Source organism: Artemia sp. Qi Xiang Cuo, chromosome 20, assembly GCF_049724085.1.
Source record: "Artemia sp. Qi Xiang Cuo chromosome 20, ASM4972408v1, whole genome shotgun sequence".
Lineage (NCBI taxonomy): Eukaryota > Metazoa > Arthropoda > Branchiopoda > Anostraca > Artemiidae > Artemia > Artemia sp. Qi Xiang Cuo.
Window position 1 is genome coordinate 54247826 of NC_142813.1, and position 22527 is coordinate 54270352.

Below are 22527 nucleotides of genomic sequence, written 5' to 3' on the forward strand. Positions count from 1 at the left end.
ACTTCGTTCAACTATCAGCTCAAGAAGTTCATCGTTAAAGAATTTTTGGAAGTATTTCAGTGGAGTCTCCAAGATGCCCGAAACTTGGCGTGGCTCTCCTTTCCAAGACAGATCAACATTTTCTATCTCTGCTTTTCTCCAGTCGAATTTTTCTTGGACTTTCGATTTCTTCTTTTATTTTCCAGTACTTGTTATTACCGGTTGCTGTTGCTGACTGGAGGGTGGAGTTTCCCCCGAGTCATCGTCACTGGGTTCAGTTTTAGCCTCCACGTCATCCTGTTCCAAGAAGAAGTGGAGATTGTCCAGTAGAGGCAACAAGTCTGCATCAGGATCATCGATAAGATCTTCTGGAGACAGGAAGTCTGGATCATTGTCATCATCATCGTCGGACCAATAAGACAACATGTCTTCTCGAATGTCAAAAATATACTTGGCCGCCTCTTCTGCGTCAATTCGGCGATTTTGAGCTCGTTTTCTTAGTCTGTCGTAAGATTCCGCCATCTAAAAAGAAAACAAAAATTAGTTATTCGTTTCAGAATTTTGAGCCACGATCGTCCGATGTTGTATTTTTACAACAGGAGGAAGTTTATCTTGCTACTGATCCAAATTCTTGCACATTTCGTGAATTTCAACTACAGTAATTCTAAACGGTAGATATTTTATGCGCATATGACATGCAAGGAATCTCCCACCTTTTCGTTTTGTTTCCAGTTTCTAGCTTAGAAATTGCCAACCTTTTCATTCGTTTTTCTTATCCCTTGGTGTGGTGACTCACTTTTTAGGCCACATGTCAAACAGCAGCCCCCCGAAGGTATCAATCGACTGCCATCTTTCAGCCCCATCGAAAGATGTTGATAAAAGCAGTATTTTTTTACTGCTAGATGGCAGTCCAAGCTCGAAAAGTACAGTGTTGTTTTTTTACAACAATTGCCTCTGTAGGGTTAAACCAGTAAAGCAAAAGCTAATGTAGTTTGATGCTGCAGTAGCAGTAGTAGTAGTGTAGTTAGTAAAGGTGGTGGATGCAGTGGAGATGCAAAAAGTAGACTAAACAAGACCCACACTTTTCCATAGTTGAAAAATGTTTGGAAGAATAGGAAGATATGTTTGTGAGCCAAGATTCGAATATTGGAAGCTCAGGTGATGGTTGTGGTCAAGTATGGTTCTGAAATGTGGGCGCTCTGAAAGACGGAGGAGGATTTATTATATATTTGCCAATGGAATTTTCTACGGATATTTTTGGGTACTCGTATGACTGACCATATTTCAAATAGTAAGCTGTACAAAATACGAGGTTCGATCCCGTCTTTTAGAGCTGTAATAAGAGAAAGGTTGAAATTTCTCGGACGCGTCCTGCGAATGAAAGATGACAGAATACCAAAGGTCCTCCTTTTGGACCAGCCAACTAGGGCCAAGCGAATAGCAGGTCGACCCTAAATTGGCTGGGAGGAGGTCGTGAGATAGGATTTAAGGGAAATTGAAAATTTTCGGAGGGTGTTAAGAGGGAGATTATAAATAGATTGGGATGAAGGAGGAACGTGTTTAGCCATGTTAGCCTCAGGTGGTGCTGTTGGATTGATGCTGCATTGAGTCATTTGTAGTAGTAGTATGCTATTGCAAAGTTGTTTCTTATTTTGTCAGTTTTTTTTTGCCTATTTCTAATTAATGCTTGATGCTTAGTCCAATTAAAAAAAAAAAACTTGCTTTTAAACTAAACATAAGAAGCATCATTAAAAATAAAAAAGAACAGAAATTGTTCCGTCTCTGAGGGGGGCTGCTTGCTTTTGAATACCTTAATCTTTGCACTAAAGTTTTGAGTACTTTAAAAAAGTTTCTTATTCCACTTAAACGACCTTTTGTATTTCAGGAGTCATTTTTAAAGGATTGGAGCCAAAAGTCAAATTTTAGCGTAAAGGGCGAGAAATAGAGGAGAGGTAATTACCCTCATATACAAAAAATTCAGATTATCTTAGGTTTTAATATTGCTTCTTATTTTCTGTTGACCTAACTGGTTTTCTTTAAACTTAATTTCTGATCGTTTGACAAATAATACAGATAAATCTGACCCCTCTCCTCTATAGAAAATCAACCTTCCCTCAAGAGCTCCTCCATGCAGAGTTCCTCCCGCTTAAAGTCCCCCTCCTCCTGGAATACATCCCCGAACAATTCCATACTCATTGAAAATCCCCCCCCCCTCCAGAAAATTTCAATTGCATCTGAAAAATTTCCTTTAGCCTACTTATAATTGAAAAAAAGTTTTGTTTTCATTAAATTTCTTATTATTTTTCAAATCATACCGGAGATCCTCCTCCCATTTGCAAAATTTTTCTTTTAAATCCCCCCCCCTCCACTATGGAAAGTTTCTACCGCTTAAAATTTTCCTTGGAGAAATACTATCATGGAAAATCCCCCTCCCACGAAAGATCCCCCTGACAATTCCAAATTATTCGTGAATTCCCCCCAGATAATTTCTCTGGAACATCTTGACATACAAAATTGAGTCGCCAAAGAGAAAGTAAGACAAGTAAAAAGAATTTCGTACAGAATTTCTGTGTAATTTCCCCGTGTAAAATTTTCATTGAAGTATCATCACCGGAAACTTCCCTCCCAACTAAAAGTTCTCCCCATTTAAAATACCCATTCCAAAAAAATTCCCCAGTGACTTAGTTTGGAATAAGGATTAAGTTTGAAATAAATTACAGTAAATTAAATTGCAGGAAGGAGGGTGCTATGTGAAATGAAATGAATTTTGGCGCGATCCGCGGTGATAGATTGTGAGCGTTTATGAACTATTTTTTTTGGATATAAGATCACCGAGGAGAACACCTTCCGTAGGCAGAGATTTTATCTTGTAATAGTTTTACTCAGGCGAAGGTGGGGTAGTGGCTTGGGGTAACCCCCTTGCATTTCCTTGGCACATAGTACCAAGTCGATATTTATATGCTATCACTATTAATTAATAAATTGCTGCCGTGGCTTCTTAAAAGTTGTACAATACAGGAAGCAAAGTTTGCAATGAGAGCCTCAGTCTCGCAACCAGAGGAACAGTTATTTGCAACAAATATGCTGGGGGTTGTGGTCACCTCTGCCATAACCGCTGTGAAATTCTTCAGAGCATTGAGAAAGACAGTATTATAATATATCAGTGCTCTAACTGCTGCGAGAAATTTGCTGATAAACCTGCTTCCCCACAGATCCTGCCTCCTTCAAAGACTCTTTTTTATTCACCAGTTTAAAGCTTTTTCCGGCACTGTCTACAGTTAGGAATTTCGTCGGCCTCCTGTATATCTGCGTGTGCAAACTTCTATTCCACTGATCATCTTGATCAAGCTAGAAGCCTCCAAACATCTCTAGTGAATCCCACGCATAAACTCCTCGCATGTCGCGGCCCTTCTGCTAAGCAAAGCCTGTCAAAGGATATTTTAGACATCCTTATTTCTGAGGATGCAACCCCTCGCTTGCCAAATCTGAAATTCGTTATGACTGCAAGTGATGCGATACCTACGATAGATACGGATCAAAATGCTCACTTTAGCCGTGCCATTCAAACCTGGGACCGGCATCTTTTTAGCATTATTGATAAACTTGATTACGTCACAAGTAAGGTAGCGGAAACTCCTGTTTTGGTGAAAGAGCGCTGTGACCGAGTACAGAGCGAGGTTTTGAGCTGTATAAGTAAACAAAAACTTAATGATAAATCTTGGCCTCCGCTGAATAGCGAGTCAGAAACAGTGGGTCTTGTAGTAGATTCACCACCACCAGATTGTGATGATCCCTTAAAGCATGAAGCTTTTCTGAAATCGTTGGATGGAGCTGATGGTATAGTGCGGATTTGACTTTCTAAGGAATCAGGATCCCAGCAACCGAAATGGGTCATTAATATGAAAAGACAAGACGCCGAAAACTTGAAAGCCTGTTTGAATAATAAGGTCGGAAAAACTGGGGTTCGGAAATCGAGAATTGTCGGTTTATTATCAAGAGTGGACTTCCCGATCGATCCAGAGAGTGTGTGTGCTTCTAACCAACGTATTGAAGAGATACAGCACATCGGTGTTTCGAAATCATATCGTGCATACTTCCGTTTGGATACGGCTAAGTCTCATTATTTGTGTCATGGGATTCACATTGGCTACGAACATTTTCGGCTTACTGAGTATAAGTTTTTACCGCAAATGTGCTACAAATGCGGGTCGCTAGAGCATATATCTTCGGGCTGCTCTAGCGTGGAACGTTGTCTCAAGTGTCTTGGTAGTGAACACTCTCATTCTAGAAACAACCCTTGCTAGAATGAACCTTGTTGCTTCCATTGTGGATCTCATGAGCATACTGGATTTAGCTTTCGCTGCAAACGATTAACCGAAAAAGTTGCAAAGAATAAAAAAAATGATTAGTGCAAAGATTATATTTCTGAATCTGAATGGATTTGGTGATAAACAACATGTATTGCAGTCTATGCTGCGCGATCTGGATATTTTGTGTCTGCAAGAGCATCACCATCTGGACCACTCTACTAGTCTTCTTTCAAGCCTGTCGCAGCAGTTTAGGTGTTTTATATCTCCAGCTACACCTACAGCTGAACGCCCATCTGGAGGCGTTTGTATTTTTATTCGAGATAATATTCCAGTTTCAGTGTTTGCCGTTAATCGTTATTTTTGTTGCTGTTCGAATACCAGGTATTATCGTTTTCTCGTGTTATTTACCAACAAATTATAATACTATTGATTCGGATTGTGATTTGAATTTTGCATAAAATTGATAATTATTTAAATAAATAAATAAATAATTATTTATTTATTTGAAATCATGTAGGCCGGTGCTATTGTTGATAAATTTTTAATTATGTGGTATCATAATGATTTGAGGCGTGGGCTTTGGGTTCAGTGTGGTGTCTCATTTTTCTTCCGAGTATATCTAATGTATTATTATTTCTTTCCATCATTTGTTATTATTATTTTTTTTTAGGGTGCCTGTTTTCGAGTATAACTCACTGTGTAGGCACCCTCTGTAAATATTTTCTTTTCCTTTGATTCAAATTTTACAAGTGTTATTTTGTCTTGTAGTGATTTAATGAGAAATTAAAAGAACTTGAACTTGTTTAGAATTATCGCGATTTCTGGCGAAAGCTCCGTCAGATTTCCAGTGGCTTATTTGCGGGGATTTTAACTGCATCATTGCTATCTCTGATGTCCGCTCCTCCGCTCTTTTATCTTTGTTTTCGGTTTTTACTAAAGTTTCAAAAGATGCGGATTTTACGTATGTCCATAATTCTGGTTCTTGCTCTAATCTAGACCATATGCTTGTTTCCAAAGCAGCGTTATTGTCACAGCCTGTTCATGTTGGATTGGATATGCTTATTAGTGACCATTTTTACCTTTCTTTTCATTTAAATATTCAAATTCCATCTTTTAAAATTGTCCATCGTTCTAGTCAAATTGTAAATAAAATGATCTGGGATTGGGAAAAAATGTGCAAATATCATGAAGAATCTGATGCTCTTTTAGGTAAAATAATTGTAAATTATCCTAAGGATGTTGATCAAATTGATATTGATCTATTTTACCTTGAAATTGTTCATAGTTTAAAAGTCGGGGTTAATAAAGCATTTACGACTGATTCTTCCCGTCTTTTTTCCGTTTTTTAGGGTTTCGATTACCATTGAGCCGGGTCGCTCCTTACCTACAGTTCGTTACCACGAACTGTTTGATCTTGGTGTGCCTTATGAACCAACTTTAGCTCTTTGCCGTGCTTCTATTTCTAAAACAGTTAAAAGTAGAATAGCGTCTAGTTTCGGGGCAGTAATTTGTCTTCGCGATCTTGTTTCTCAGAAATCACTGGCTCGAGTATATAATACAGTCGCTTTGCCTCAGATTTTAGTTTTTTCATCGCTTCTCCCGTTTTTTAGAATTAGTAATATTGCGCATGTAAAAACCACATTTTTAAATTTTGCTAAGTTCCTTTGCCGCTTTTCTAAATCTGAATCAAATACTTGTTTAATGAATACATATAAAACAGAAAACCCTGTTGACGTTTTGGAGAAAAAGCAAAAGAAATTTTTTTTTCCAAATTACCTCTTTTTTCGCATAATTTATATAGAGCTTAATTAATTTTATTTTATTTTATTTTTCTTTCTTTTCTTTTATTTATTAATTATAGAATGAAGTGTTAATTTGTGAAGTGTTAATTTAAGTATTAATTTATTATTTATTGAATGAAGCGTTAATTTGTATGGTAAGTTTGATTGAAGGCCTTTGTGTACTTGTTGTTATATAGTTTAAAAGAATTTTATGGCCTGTTGATTAGTAGTTTTTTTTTTTTTTTTAAATTTTACTCTTCGTATTCAGAGGAAATAAAAAGTTTGAATTGAATTGAAGTTGGTATCTTAATAATAAATAATATATGTAAACATTGGACAAATTTTATGACTTACAGCCCCTTCCCGGGGGTGGGGGGGGGGTGAAGCCATCTCCAAAGGCATGGTTATTTGACCTTTCCATTATGCGAGACAGAATAGCTTTTTCGAAATTTTGATTCGATAGTTTTTGGGGTAAAGGGTCGTAGGAGGGGCGTTAGATGAGTAGTAAGGGTGTGCACAGTTTCAAAGGGACAAGGAAACTTATGCCCTGGTAAATTTAGGATTGGGGATGGGTTATGTTAAGTTGTATTACATATCGCCATCCAATAAAAACCTATAGGGGAGCACGAGGTGGAACGGGGTACTATCTTTAAAATATTTTTTATTAAATAGAAGGAGTCAATATAAAAGGCTACAAAATTTCATAAAAGTATCTTGTATTGTTGTAAACAACGTTTCACACTCATATTGTAAGAAGTGAACACAATCATTATTTATTTAATTAAAATATAAAAATATGTCAAATACCCTGTTCTGCCCCGTATCCGGGGCAGAACAGGGTGGTAGTTAAAACAGTTTATTTAACTAAGTAAAACTGTTATTTGGCTTTTTATTTATTTTGATTAAGGGAGCAACTCAATTTTAAACATATTCTTTCATCGAATTAATCTGATTATGATTAATTTAATTAATTAATTAATCTGACTAATAAAAATAAAACTATAATTTGGCTTTTTTCCATTTTGCTTAAGCCAACAAAACTAGTTTAAACATATTCTTTCATGACATTAATCTCATTCTGGATTACAAAATTCACATACAAGGATAGCTTCATCGTCCTCGCTGTCAATTCCTGCACAGGAATTGTGAGCCTATTTCTTATATATGGAACAGGCAATCCAATCCCCAGTTGACCTTGAGTAACACTCACAACAATATAAACATTCAGTCTAATATGAGGAGAACCGGAAAGTCCTTTGATGCCTTAGAAAATACGACAATTTTTTAAACCATACTAAGAATAGCTCAGCGGTCATCCATCCAGTGCTGTGAACCTCAGCCCAACTCCCTGGAGGTAGTCCTAGCTCAAACTCCTTCTGCAGTTTCTTCCTCGGAAAAACTAACATCGGGGGCATGGATCCACTTGGAGACATGCAAATAAGGCAAGTTACGGTGTCCCCATTTCTGTAGAAGCTATTGCACCAACTTGTCGTTTACCCTTACAAGCAATGGTTTTTGAAGGGTTCTTAGGGTTCACTGAAACACCAGTTTCATCACAATTAAAAATATGCGACGCTGTAAGTTTGTGCTTATTTACCAATGGAGTGAGTAGCGAAAAAACTATCCACCGCCACTCTATTAAATCCCATAGCTCTTGCACCAGATGTTGACTCTGGTTCACGAATAAATAGAGTAGGATTTCTCTTAAAAAATCTGTTGACCCAGTCTTGACCAGCTATTTCATTTTGAAATATATAAGCTATGCCATTTCTTTGAGCTAATTGGTAAGCTAAGGTACGTAAGTCCTTCATTGTCAGACCAAATAACCGCGACTCCCTAGTTTTTAAGTACGTCACAAGTTCCTGTTCTTGGGTAAAAACGGTTTGAAATTTCTCTGCAGTTTTATCAATCAGATACTCAGGATTTTCCATTTTTTTCTTAACATATCTTTCAAGAGTAGTTTGGGGAACGTCAAACTCATTAGAAGCATTCAGGCAGCCACAATAGCATTGTTCATCGCCTCAATAGACCAGGATTGTCTGTTTGTCTTTCTCTTATACACACGGACCATCTGAAAATAAATTAAGAAAAGATACTGACCCGATTTTAACGACTGGTCAGATTAAAATAGTGCGGGGCGGAATGGGGTACTTCCCCATTCAGCCCCACCCTAGGAACACAGGGAGGTTATTTGGAGGTTATGTTTATTGGAGGTTATGCTTATTGTTTGGAGGTTATGGCCACGCAAAAACTTCAAGTAAAGAAACAATAAGGTGACTAAAACAAAGCCCATTGAACGTATTACAAGCATGAATAGCTACAGATGTAATGCAAAGAAGCGTGTTAACTTTACCTTGATTACAAAATCAATAAAAGTTGCAATCCAACAGCAAATAACTAGACGACAACAGGTTCACACATCAAACGAAAAGAAACCAAACCAACATGGATGCCACAGTTCAGCTATACCGAGCTGGAGTAATTGTGGCTATTGCCGCTGGGCGCAGTACCTTTTTTGCCATCTAAAAATCACTTACCCCGTTCCGCCCCTTACCCCGTTCCACCTCATGTTCCCCTATGGCTTTATTTTCTACATTTTAGGGATACAGGTCTTAAGGTCTTTTTCCAGCCTGTTTTGTCAATCGCGGAAATGTTGGAGAGGAAAAAAGTATATTTCTCGAAATACAGGAGGGGTGAAAAATTTTTTCATTGAAGTTACTGAGAAAAAACATTTTTCGTTGTAGATACTAAAAAATGATTTTCGAAATTTAGAGGGGGGATACAAAAAACCTATGCTGGATTATTCCCCCCTTCACAATTAACACAACTTATTTGCCTTAAACATAGGAATATGTACCGAAAATCATTCCAAGGTGGACTGAAAAGTATTTAGTCTATTACGGCCTTCATGTTGGGAGTTGTTTAGTTTAAAAAACCAGCGAATAATACAATTTTTTTTCAATCTTTTTACTGCGGTCTTTCTAATATTTTTCTTTATTTCTTTTATAATCTTTGCTCTTTCCTTAGATTCGAGTTTTAATCTTTTTAAACGCTTTTTAAAGGCATTTTACCCAACACTGGGGTTGGGGTGATAACAAGAGTGGGAGACTTAATGTAGACCTTAAAGAAAATTTGAAGTAAACTTTCTGTTCATATTTGCTCTCTTTAGCCCTAAAAAAAAAGAAGAAACTTCAAAAAAAAAAAAAAAAATGTTGTAAGCAGAATTATCCCCCTTCCCAACTATGAAGTCAGGTTAAGGTTAATGGAGTGGACCAATATTAGTTTATATTTGAACCGTAAATACCCCTCCTTTAACGATTATTCAGCATTTTTATCAACTCTTGTTTTCTTTTTACAGCTATTCCTTTCAGCTGTGCAGTAGATCAATTGACGAATTTTTGTTTTAATTAGCATGGAAGATTCTTGATCAACATTCCAATATCTCCTTTCAGCGTTTATATTTTCAGTATATGTGACTAATGCGTTTAAAGTCTATTTTTAAGTTATATTTTTGGTAAATGTATTTTGAAAAACATTTTATAAATATATGTCAAACAATAAAATTGCTTTTTGTTTAAATTTTCCAACTAATAATTTAATTAAAAATGTATGAATCTGTGTAAATAATATAATAAAGCTCTGTCATAAATTTTCTTGAAGAGTTTTCTTGAAGTAATAAAAAACATTTAACTCAGAATATTTAATTTTTGAAGAGTACCAATTGAGATCCAGTTAACGCCGGTTTCTCTAAATTGGGACTCTGAGTTAGGGCTTCCACTCTTGAATATTGAAATTCGGGAACAAGTCTTAAAAATTCGGGGACAAATCTTAAGAATTCGGGGGCAAGTCTTCAAGATTCGGGGATTTTTCAGAAAAAAAAAATGGAATTTCGTTGCAAAAATTTGGGAGCCAAAATTGTTTTAGCTTCGTTTTCAGGCTCCAGTAGTCCGCGTAGAAAATCAAGCCTTTTAAAAAATAGGTTTTAGAGCCAGATCCTGGGATTGGAACCCATAGCTGAAAACTCTTATTGCTGATATTGTGACAAAAACTTCAAAATTGTAAAAAAAAACAAATATTGTTTGCGGCTTCTAGATAAGTAAATTAAACAGAAAAAATGCAACCTATAAGTATGGGGTAATATTAAAATTTAAAACAAACAAGAACTAAACAAGTAAACTTAAACTAAAAATGAAATTTTGACGACAATTGACACATTATTGGTTTTTCATACTACTTCTAAGGTCTTAGGTGTTTACCCCCCCACCCCAAAAAAAAAAAATTAATCCCCCCACGGAAAAAACGGAAAATAACCCCCCCCCCTCCTTTCACAAAAAATATTCCCCCAGAAAATGCTCCCCCTCGGAAAATATTCCCCGCGGAAAATATCCCCGCAAAAATCCTTCGGAAAATACCCACCCCCCTGCGGAAAATACCCCTCGGAAAATACATTTTTTTTCATTGTTTGTTTCTACTATGCTTTCCTTTCTTTTGGTAACCTCATAATTACTTTATAGTCACCGATTGACCCCCAACCCTCTCACCAACCCTGTGACCATCCATGTTCCAAATATAATACTTATTGCAGTCTCATTTCTATATCAGCCCATCTAATGCCTGGAGATGATAGCTGTAGGCTACAAATCATATAAAAATTACTTATTCTCTTACTTTGCACTAATATTATTTGGCATTATTAACCAACTGTTCGTGATACGTTTGAGGATAAAGGGTGATATGATAAATATAAATCTCAGATAAAAAAGAAAAGAACTTAAACTTTACACACCGAATGAAAGAAAAATTTAAATGGTAAGAATTCCCGGCAAAAAGATCAATTCCTTCAATATATTATGCCTTCAATCATTAAGCATTAAACATTAATAGAGTATGTCCAAAACCGAAACTAACAAAACAAAACCAAATTTAAACTTATGATTCGGCTTTCTAAACAATTCTAACTGAGCGTTCCGTTAAACAACTTCAAGTAAAATTCTTGGCTAATTTTGTCAAGATTGCTTGACCACGAATGATGTACATGTAAGAATCTTATAGCATTTGGAATACTGGATTCGAAATGCTTGAATCTAAATAAAAGAAAGTAATACTTTTGAGAACATATAATGAACCGTCTATAATTAAATTCTATCGGTCTGGTTTTTATGCAAAGTAACACAGGAGACGAAAATTAACGAATAAGAGAGTAGTGAAAAATCATGGTATGTAAAGTAATGTTTGCTAGGGATAGTCACTAGGGGTCAAACCGTGGTTGAGGGCTTTTCGGGAAAATTTCGGGGATTCGGGGAACCAAGTTTTTTTTCGGGGAGACACATAGATTTTCGGGGAAATCCCCGAAAAATTCGGGGATACTGGAAGCCCTGGGTCTACTGTAGAAGTTTAATACAATCCTTAGACCAAAATATAGTGAACGCTGTTATAGCCATATTTATTTATGTTAATAGGGTTGCTAACTTTTTCTTATATCAGCTTCTAGGCGTTTACCCCCCCCCCTCCCGTGAAAAATAAGGCTTTCAAAATTTGAGTTTTTTTTTTTACTTTCTTAAGGGGAAGGAGTTTTGACACTTGTGTATTATGCGCCACTCACTCAAGTTTACGCTGTGTAAAATTCAAGAACACGCCAGTTTTTTCGTTAGTTTCTTCGTTACTTTAGAAATAAATTTAGAAATAAAATTATAAATTTATAAATTTGCATATTAGGAGGGGAGGGGGGTAAAGTATAGCGGGTCTGCATGCAAAATGTTTTTGGTACAATTATTCTGCATATTAGATAGATAGATAGAGAAGCGTATTTTAAAGCCAAATATACGGCCATGAACATAGTATAATAACATAAATGAAAGGCACAAATAACATAACCTTTGATCAGCGATCATCATAAAACACTTAGAGGAAACACTACATTAACCTAATAATAGTACTTAATACTTGGAAAAACAAAAACAGTCATTGAAAAAAAAACTTAACACTTGGAAAAAACACTTAATTGAAATATTTCATTTACTTTATACTGGGATTTTTTTTTTTTTTTTTTTTTTTTTTTTAGGTAACAAAATTTCCAGATACCTCGCTATTCTTCTTTAATTTTTGAGTGGCCATACCTAGTAAGAATTGTTTTCTGACTTCAAACTGTCCAAATACTTTACCCCCCCCCCCCCTTATGTGCAAATATATAGCCCAAATTATATATTTCCCATATATTCTGTCACTTGTCTTTGTCTTGTCTTGCACTAAGCTGAAAAAAACTAACGAAGAAACCTGTTTGTCCTCGAGTTTTACATAGCGTAAGCCTGAGTGAGTTGCCAAAAATACACAAGTACCAAAACTCTTTTCCCCTACGGAAATTAAAAAAATAAAACTAAAAAAATCTCAAATTTAGAAAGCCTTCTTTTTCACGGAGGGGGGGGAGACATTTTCCAGGGGAGGGGGGTATTTACCGGGGGAGTAACGTATTTGGACAGTTTGAAGGCAGAAAATAATTCTTTTTAGGTATATAGCCACAAAAAATTACAGACGAATAGTGAGCTATCTAGAAATTTTGTTAACTAAAAAAACAACAAAAAAACCCGGTATTTTTCGGATAGGGGGGTAATCAACGGGGGGGGGGGTAAATACCGGACACCATATATTTAATATATACATTGAATATATTTTGAATGTATTTTTTTGCATCGTTTGGTTGAATTTGGATAATCCGAAATCGGATTTAATCGATGCCAAGATGAAAATCTTGCTTATATGAAAAGGATTGTCAGTGATGTTAGATAATACTGTTACTTACCGTACTAAGAAAATTTTCAAGATGAGCTGTGAAGCTCACTGAGTTGTGAAGTTGTGTGCTCGCTGCTCAGTTGTGCAGGAAACAACTGATACTTGGAACATTAATAATGGTATTTACAAAAAATATCTTTAAAGATAGTTTATATAAGAGTTTTTTTGGAGCCTTGATGAAAAACAGGCAAAAGTTTCTCTAGCAACCTACCAATTCTCGGCTGTACTGATAATTTAAATACAAAAACAATAATGCGTGCTTGTACAAAAAAGCAGTGTTATAATCAAACAGTTCGTGGTAACGAACTGTAAGTAAGGAGCGACCCGGCTCAATGGTAACCGAAACTCTAGAAAACGGGTTTTTGATGCCAATAGATATATCAAAAGAATCAGATTTCAATGCTGATTTCAAATATATAACTTTCATCAAGTTTAGTGCAACCCATCAAAAGTTAAGCGCCTGAGAAAATTTGGCTGATTTTCGAAAAAAGGGGGAAAGACCCCCTAAAAGTTCTAGAATCTTAATGAAAATCACACCATCATATTCAGCGTCTCAGAGAACCCTACTGTAGAGGTTTCAAGCTCCTATCTACAAAAATGTGGATTTTTGCATTTTTTGCCAGCAGAAAGATCACGGATGGGTGTTTATTTGTTTGTTTGTTTTTTTTTTTTTTTTTTTTTTCCCAGGGGTGTTCTTATCGACCAATTAGTCCTAGAATATCTTGGAAGGACCCATTGGAACGGAAATTAAAAGTTATAGTGCCCTCTTTAAGTGACCCAAAAAAATGGAGGGTAACATGGCCCCCTCCCACGCTTATTTTTTTCCCAAAGTCACCCGATAAAAATTTTTAGAGAGCCATTTTGTTCAGCATGGTCGAAAATATGATAAAAATTTCTTTTGGGATGATTTGATCCCCCAAAGTACCCCGAGGGAGGGCTAATAGATATGAACTTTACCCAATGTTAACATATAGTATTGGTTATTGGGAAGTATACAGAAATTTTCAGGAGGTTTTTTTTCTGGGAGTGGGAGGGAAGGGTGGGTCGGGGGTTATGTTGGAGGATCTTTTTATGAAGGAAGGGTTTCATGGGGGAAGGGAAATCGCCATGAAGGGGGCGCCGGACTTGCCAGCATTATTTATTGGTTATTGGGAAGTATACAACCATTTTCAGGAAGGATTTTTTCTGGAGGGGGGCTAGAGGAGGGAGTTACTCTGGAGAATATTTCCGTGGAGGATGTTTCTTTGGGGTAAGGGACATTTCTATGAAGGGGGCGCCGGATTTCCAAGCATTATTTAAAAAACGATCAGAAATTAAATAAAAAAAAACCAAGTTTTTTCAACTGAAATGTAAGAAGGAATATTAGAACTTAAAACGAACAGAAATTATAACGTATGTGAGGGGGTTCTCCTCCAAGTCAATACCTCGCTCTTTAAGCTACAGTTTTTTTTTAGTGCTTTCAAAAGAGCTATCTAGTCTAATTAAACGGCCTTTGTGATTCAGAGGTTTGTGAATAAAATTTTTTTTTAACTTTTAACGTAAAGAGCTTGGTATTGACTAAGGGCAGAACCCCCTCATATACGTAATAACATATACGTAATAAAAAAAACAATAAAAAAACAAGCGATACGGCTCAATAGTAATCGAAACTTTTAAAAACGGAATTTTGATGTCAATAAATGTATCAAAAGAATGTGTTTATAATGCTGATTCTAAATATATAAATTTTATTAAGTTTAGTATTACTCATCAAAGGCAACAAGCCTGAGGAAATTTACTCGATTTTTTAAAGAGGGGGAAACATCCCCTACAAGTGGAAGAATTTTAATGAAAATCACAACGTCCGATTCAGCGTATCAGAAAACCCTATTACATAGGTTTCAAGCTCATATCTGCAAAAATCTGCAACTTTGAATTTTTGCCAGAAGAAAAATATACGAATATAGAAGTTAGTTACGTAAGTTAATTTGTAAAGACATTCATTTAGCAAAAGAAAAGTAAAATTTTTATGCAAATAAAAGCTGCATTAACTAAAAAACGATCAGAAATTAAATAAAAAAACAAGTTTTTTAAACTGAAAGTAAGGAGCGACATTAAAACTTAAAACGAACAGAAATTATTCCGTATATGAAAGGGGCTGTCCCCTCCTCAACGCCTCGCTCTTTACGCTAAAGTTTGACTCTGTCTCACAACTTTATTTTTTAAAACAATAAAAAACTTTAGCGTAAAGAGCGAGGCGTTGAGGAGGGGACAGCCCCTTTCATATACGGAATAATTTCTGTTCGTTTTAAGTTTTAATGTCGCTCCTTACTTTCAGTTTAAAAAACTTGTTTTTTTTATTTAATTTTCACAAGTAGGATCGTAAGATACTTTGGATAAGATACAGTTAGGGATTTAGATTCATTTTAGAGGTTTCATTCACCTATCTCAACAGCCTCCCGAATTAACAAAAGTGCATTCAGCTAGTCTTTTTTTTACCCAACAAATTTTTGTCATGCAAGTAAAGAGCGATGTTGCAACTTAAGGTCATTCGATATCTTAAAGAATCGCCCACTCTCATCCATTATAAACTTTTAGTTTGTGTAAGCAAACTATTTATAATTGATTAGGCGGGCGTACCATAGGCCTAATTGGCAGAGCTTGGATAAGAGATCCTAAAAAATGATTGAAAACTATTATGAAACTGAGAACTAAAAACAAAAACTACTTAGCTCCCTCGTTTTTTCCGGAGATAGAGATAATTAGTTATAGCGGAACTTAAATATATTATCAATACGTATGAATTTAGTTTTTTCTATTAACTTAGAATTTTAATTAAATTAGATTAAATTAGAATTAATTTATAATTTCTTTTTAAAGTACAGAAAAGGGCAGTTCCTAAAAGTGTTTTAGCGTACCTGCTCGGACAAAACGCTAAAAACAATGCAAAAGAATTATCATTTGAGTAATTTGGCCACGTCAGGAGTTCTCTGAGGTGTCATCCAGCTTTTTTTAGAAACTTGCCAAAAAAAGGAAATAAAATTTCACTGTCTTTTCAGTCAAATTTCACAGTCAAACCAGAAATTCTCGACAGCTTTCGATGACAGCTAGTTCCCTGGGAATATTGGCTAATTAACCCTTTGTCTTTGAGACGGTCAGCCGACGCTAAGACTCGCAGATTGATTTTTGCAAAAAAGGGAAATAGAATTTCACTGTCTTTTCAGTCAAATTTCACAGTCAAACCAGAAATTCTCGACAGCTATTGATGACAGCTAGCTCCCCTGGAATATTCGCTCATGGACCGCTTGTCTTTGAGACGGTCAGCCGACGCTATGACTCACAGATTGATTTTTAAGGTGTCGCCTCACCTTAAAACATGCAAAAATTACTTGTGTCATGGCATTCGAGCTCAAAACGAGCACAATTTATCCTACAAATCAGGAGAGCTTTTTGTTATCTAAACTCTTAGCTAATAGCTGTTATATTTACGGATGTGATCTTAACAGTCGAGGAAGTAGGCTACTCCGATTCTAAATCTCAAAAACTGTCTGTGAGGGAGGGAGGGGGGGGGTAATTGTCTTAGCTTCTGAATGGTTCAGATATATCTATTAAAAAATAGTCTGCATATTATTTACTCGGAATCGAACGCACAGTGCAAGGACGCCTTCAAAATAATGTTTATTTGACTTCTACACAATTTCCTATATTTCAGCTTCAATTTGACCATTTTGTACGTTTATTAGTCCCACCCCCTCCAAAAAAATACAGTCTGTTTAATAATCTAAATAGAGTGATGAAATATTTGCTTTGGCTATGTACCAAAACTTGTCAAGTTAATGCTATTCGTCGCTAAAAATATCGTTTTAATTTGATGATTTTAATTATTGCGTTTTTTTTGCCATAGCTTAAACATCAATCTTGGTTTTGAAATTAAAAGAAAACTGGTTCATGTTTAAAATAAGTTTATCGACATGCACTGAAAAGAATCTCCCTGAGGCTCCGTCCTAAAAAGCTACTAGGTGTGGAGGTTCATATCTAATATAATTTGAATTTTGCGATTTATGTCCAACAGCTGCGAAGCGGGAATGCCCGCTATGGAAACCGATTTCTAGGAAACATGTAGAGCATAGACGCTTTAAAAATAGAAGGTTAGGTAAAACCATCCATCGTAATGAACAGTAGTTAAGAGAAGTCTTTGTCAATAGAAACAAAAATTCTGAAAAACGAAATTACGATAAAAAATACAAAATTCAAGAAATCCGATTTTTATGATAATTCCATATAAAATTCAGCAACTTTAATGTTACCCATAAGAAATTATTAGGTTAGCACAATCTGAATAATTTCAAAATAAGGGGAAAACACTCCTAAGAAGGGGGCAGTTTTGAGGAAAATTACACCATCAGACTTAGTACATTGGAGGACCAAATAGCAAATGTTTCAAGCCTTTTTCTGAAAAAGTACGGAAATTCGAATTTTTCAAGGGAGCGGATGTGTCTTTGCTCCAATGGAAATGGATGTCTTTGCTATACTTTTTTTTTCAGTAGCAGTGATCGGCTCTAACCGGTGTGGTGGTACTAAAACGTTGGGAGACGGAATTCAAACGCAAATTGAAAGTTCTAGTGCCCTTTTTAAGCAGCAAAAGAGAGTGCCTAAGCAAAGTTGCAATTACAGCGTACCCCTACATAGCCAAAACTAATTATATTTCTATTTAATCAAAAAATAAGGCATTGATTAGATAACTTGGTGAAACATTTCCCCAAATCTAATCAGGAATTTCACAAACAAATGAGAAAATACTAAGTTTCAACTATGTAAGGGTACGCTCAATGCAAAAACAAGAGCCTCCTTTTCTTATTAAGATTGTGATTCGAGAAGAAACTTCTTCTTCTTCTGTTTCTTTTTTGTTCTTAGACTGATCGATTAGATTCAAAAGGGACATGAAATACTTACTTTCTAAAGATCAACTCCAGCTAAGTCTGACGGACTTAGCCTTGCCCATTATGGTCTATAAACCACGCCAAGAATAAACATTACGCAAATTTTACGCGTGTAACTATACTGCAAAAATTGTATGAATTACTTTGATCAAAATATGTTTTAATAGAACAGTGTATATTCGTATAGAGGAAAGTCTATAGGAGGCACACAAGCTCAAAAATATTTCAAGCATAATGTAGAATTAATAAAAGCGATTGTTCCAATTGTGATTGTGGTGACGAGGAGACTTTATATCATTATCTGTTTGAGTGTAAATTTTTTGAAAATGAAAGAACTGAAATGCAATGTAAATTACAAGGTTTTTCTTCCTCTAATAATTTTAATATAAATGTTATCTGGTTCATCAAAGAGGCTCGGTATGCCGTTTTGGAATACTTGAACCGAACAAAGAGACTAGATATTGTATAGATTTTTTTTTTCCTTCATTTAATTATTATTAATTGCTAATAATTGTTGTCAATTTATTGTTTTTCTTTTCCTTATTTCTGTGTTGTGTTTAGTATTTTGCTTGTGATTCTCAGTTTTTGACATTTTATGCTATATTTTGTAGATTAGATAGTGAAATACTCTGTACGGGTTCAATCACTGAATAAAATCCTTCATTCATTCATATATTTTGACCAGCTAGGAAATTAGAGATTAACGTACGATAATCATATCCCAATTTACTTAGAGAGCCCAAAGATAAAACATGCGTTTATCGCTACTAATATGAAATAGCTATATTATTTTTTTTAATCAGATTTTCTCAAAATCGAGTGCTTTCCATCTTGGTAGGCCCCTTGAATCCTTTGGTTTTGTCCCCTCTCTCTAATAAAAGGAGAAAACCATAAATTACGCTTCTATTTAGTTACTTTTTCACTTTTTTTACTTTTATTTAACATAATGAAAAAAATATAAACCATTGCAAACATAAATCACTACGCTAGGGAAAAATGAAATTGATTTTTGCTAATGCGTAGCAATTGCCCGCATTAACATTCCCAGAAACATCTTAAATTAGTGTATTAATTAAAAAAAACAATCACCTTCTACCACATACCTCCAGGGCAACAACAATCATCACATACAACTACAGCCACCCCATCCACCTACTCCTCCCTCTAGCCCTACAACGCAATCATACCCCCCCCCAAAAAAAGAGACAACAACAAAAAACTATTTCCCCAAGCAATACTCTTTTAATATATTTTTAAACTCCTTGTGCTCAGCCACCCTAACACTCACAGAAAGCGAATTCCAATACAGAAGGGCCAAGACTTCAAACCAAAACCAGATCTCTCACTATTTTCAATTTTAGTGATATTTATTTTTCCTTCATCTTTAGTCATTGGGTAGGTACTGCCGCCAATGATAAACCAAAGTGGATAGCACAAAAGAAAACTACAGAGATGACTATCCTGTACTTCCGTATTAAGAACTATTCTTTACCTCCACTTGTTTGTTTTTGTGACGTATTTTCGTAAAACACTATTCCTTAAGCGTATGTCAGAAAGGGAAGCCAAATAATTCAACCTTTCTTAACTGCTATTGTATTTACCGATTGTTGCTAAATTTAATTCTGAGCTGCCAAAAAAACGCAAAGCTTGAATGGTTCGTTTGTGTGAAATTTTAAACCAGCAAAAAGAGCAAAATATATACATAAAAATAAAACATAAATAGCAGTAAGCAAAATCTTTTCCCATAAGACGATAACGATACACCAAATATAAAGGTACTAAAAACAATTTACTAATTTCAGGTGTGGTTCCAGAATAGAAGAGCGAAATGGAGGAAGAAGGAGCACACGAAAAAAGGTCCAGGACGACCTGCTCACAATGCACATCCCCAGAGTTGCTCTGGAGATCCTATTCCCCCTGACGAGTTAGAACGAAAAGAGAAAGACCGGAGAGAACGAAAACTTTTGAAAGGACTTGAAAAGCAGCAGAAAAAATTAGCTGCTAAGGGTATTCACGTAGATATTGCAACGCTGCGCAGTGAATATGAATTAAGAACACGTGATGGCAATGGTGTTGAATTTGATGATAGAGCTCTAAGTAGTGCGAGTGATTTCGCTGATAACTTAAGTTTTGACAGAATTTCCTCTAGTGCAAGATCAGAAGAGGCTAAATCTGAGAATGAAACAAAAAATGAGAAAAAGTCAACCTCATTTTCTATAGAAAGTCTACTTTCCGCCAACGCTAGATAATATAGTTCTTTTGTTCTTTTTTCTAGAGGTTTCCGAAATAGAGTTCTTCGTTATTTCGTAGAGGGTATTTATTCTTCTCTTTTAAAAGCCTTCCACCAAACAGTGTTGTATTGCTAAATAGTGTGAAAAAACTAGGCTCTGCATATTGAGGAAAAGAAGGTGATCGAAACTGTTAAATGAAATCTTGCCCTTTTCTTGTATTAACCCTGCAGTTTTGGACGTTGATGTGATAATGTTATTTTTCCTACATATGTAAATAAGAAAGGATGATCTAGAGAATGAAGCTTTCTTAGACAGTTTATAAAATAATAAAGTTTAAAAAATGTACGACCAAGGCCAAATTTTTAATATCTGTCATTAGCAAAAGATGAAAAACAGAAGAAATAGATAATGATTAACAATTTTGAAGTTTTGTTGCTGAGTTGTTGGGGAAGTATGCAATTCTGTAAAAAAGAATTTTTATTTTTACTCTTATATCTTTCTTGAAAATCATTTGCTGACGATACGTGTTGATCATGTGCCCCAAACATCCGATTTCTGAATGCTTTAGCCTTATACACTGTTTACAAAATCACTACTCCCAGAGTTCGTCTTTTCTTATTTCTACGATGAAAAGGCAACGTGCTGTTTCGCATTATCGTTGCTACAAACATACATCTCGCCTGTACTTTAAAAATTTGAAGTTTACTGAATTAAGATTATCCACATCCCTTATTTCTACTATGCATTTTACAATAACGTTTAACAACGTTTACTTAATTGTCGTGCTATATCGGAAACCTTGATATTATTAATTATATCGTTCAATCTCTCGGAGTATCTATTTCTAAAAAGTAGATCAATTGAACTATATATATAAAGGCGTAGAGTGCAGGGAGGTTAAGGGGCTAAGGCTCGTCCCAGCAAAGCTCGGGAAGGGCCTTGCCTTTATGAAACTTGGGTTCTGAAATGTATATGTGTAGTTTTTTGTCTTTTTGTTTTTATAATATTCGTAGAATTGTTAAATAAGATACATTTTCTCTTGGGGTCAGTATTAATTTAATTTTGATAAATGTTAATTTACTCTCTGAAAAAACAACTCTCTGGAATTAACTAAGCGCAACTAAGGAGGCTATCATTTCGCTGGGTGTTGTGAATTCGAAGAATCTGGGTTGATTAAATTTGTTTGCTTTTTTATGCAGAGAAATAAAACAATAACAGAGAATCCGAGGACAACAAAACTGTAACAGCATACTAAAAGAGAAAACAAAGCACACATATGTAGTGTAAACTACCCAAAAATTTCTTTAAGGGGACTATAACTTTTAAACTGTTTAATATATGGAACTGGATTAATTTGCCGATATGGCTCTAATAGGAAAGAAAACCCAAAAACTCTCTCAAAACTGTCAATAGAATTAGAATATTCACCGATAGTTGATTAAATTTCTCCTTCTGGAGTTGACATTATATTATAAGAATCTTCACCTGTAATCTTCAGTTATCTTAGTAGATAATGTGATTCAGTCATTTATGCAGGATTTTTTCGGGAGAGGAGGGTTAATGAAAACCCTCCAATTGAGGTGGATCACAGAACAAATAGAAGTAAACATGGGGGAGATCTTGGAAATAGTGCCATTCCTGGGGCCCAGAGAGGAATTCCACTTACATCTCTATAAGCAGGGGCGAATCTCCAGCATTTTTTTTTGGGGGGGGAGAGGGGTCCATATCTTGATAGTCAAAGGGCATGGGATGTATACTATTATTTCTCCGCATTATTTGGGGGAGGGTAACTGACCCCAGTTGCAAGCCCCCAAACGACGCCCCTGGCTATAAAACATGTATGTAGGCATTTCTTTACGGAGAAAGACAATATATTTGGGAGGAACAAAACCCCAAAAAATAAGCTAGAATCCTTGGCTGCTTCTAAGCACGGGCCCTACTCTCTTTTGGCAGCCCTATCTGCGCAAGAGCGGAGGAAGAGAGTGGGAATCCCCTGGACCACCTAATATTTATGGAAAGTAAAAAAAATTATATCATTAAAAAAAAAAATGCACAAGCGAAAGAAGCTTTTTTCAAACCTTTTCTCCAGGAATTTTTACAAAGCCTAATCCCTATTTTTTTTTTTTTTTTTTTTTTTTTTTTTTTTTTTTTTTGTATTAGCCTTCCCTTCCCCTCATCATTTTCAGTCTTTTCCAGGCTTTCATATAAATGCCACTGGTTGGAACTTAAGCACCAGCAGATATGATTTTCAAACGAAAAATCAATTAAGTTTAATCATTGTCTATGTTTTCCTATTTATCTGTTTATTTACCCTTGAATGCTAAGAGTAGAGTAAATGAAACCTACGAAAATTTAGACACTCATATAAAATTTATTTTATATTTATTTGCGGGGGTCCAGGCCTAAAGCCTCCCTCCCCTATTCGCTTGTACATGTATGTACTGAAAGCAAAATTGGGCTTAGAACAAGATATTTCATAGATGATCTCCCGAATCCTGTTGACGTATGATTATATTAATAA

At 35.5% G+C, this 22527-nt stretch overlaps 1 protein-coding gene across 1 annotated transcript; it reads left to right on the forward strand.

Moving 5' to 3' along the window:
- The first annotated feature begins 1100 nt into the window (after positions 1 to 1100).
- Positions 1101 to 22107, forward strand: LOC148940371 (uncharacterized). Its single transcript, XM_089106150.1, has 3 exons — positions 1101 to 1154; positions 3258 to 3644; positions 19578 to 22107. Exons 1-3 carry the CDS (start codon positions 1101 to 1103, stop codon positions 20022 to 20024), a joined length of 888 nt encoding a protein of 295 aa, XP_088962276.1. The 3' UTR covers positions 20025 to 22107.
- Positions 22108 to 22527: the final 420 nt, after the last annotated feature.

What these genes read in the sequence shown, in the direction of transcription:
- LOC148940371 (XM_089106150.1), top strand. Translation starts at nt 1,101, where the DNA reads ATGTTTGTGAGCCAAGATTCGAATATTGGAAGCTCAGGTGATGGTTGT. An exon ending in CAGGTGATGGTTGTGGTCAA is followed by an intron (nt 1,155 to 3,257) that starts GTATGGTTCTGA and finishes CACTGTCTACAG; the next exon opens with TTAGGAATTTCGTCGGCCTC. An exon ending in TGAAAGAGCGCTGTGACCGA is followed by an intron (nt 3,645 to 19,577) that starts GTACAGAGCGAG and finishes TACTAATTTCAG; the next exon opens with GTGTGGTTCCAGAATAGAAG.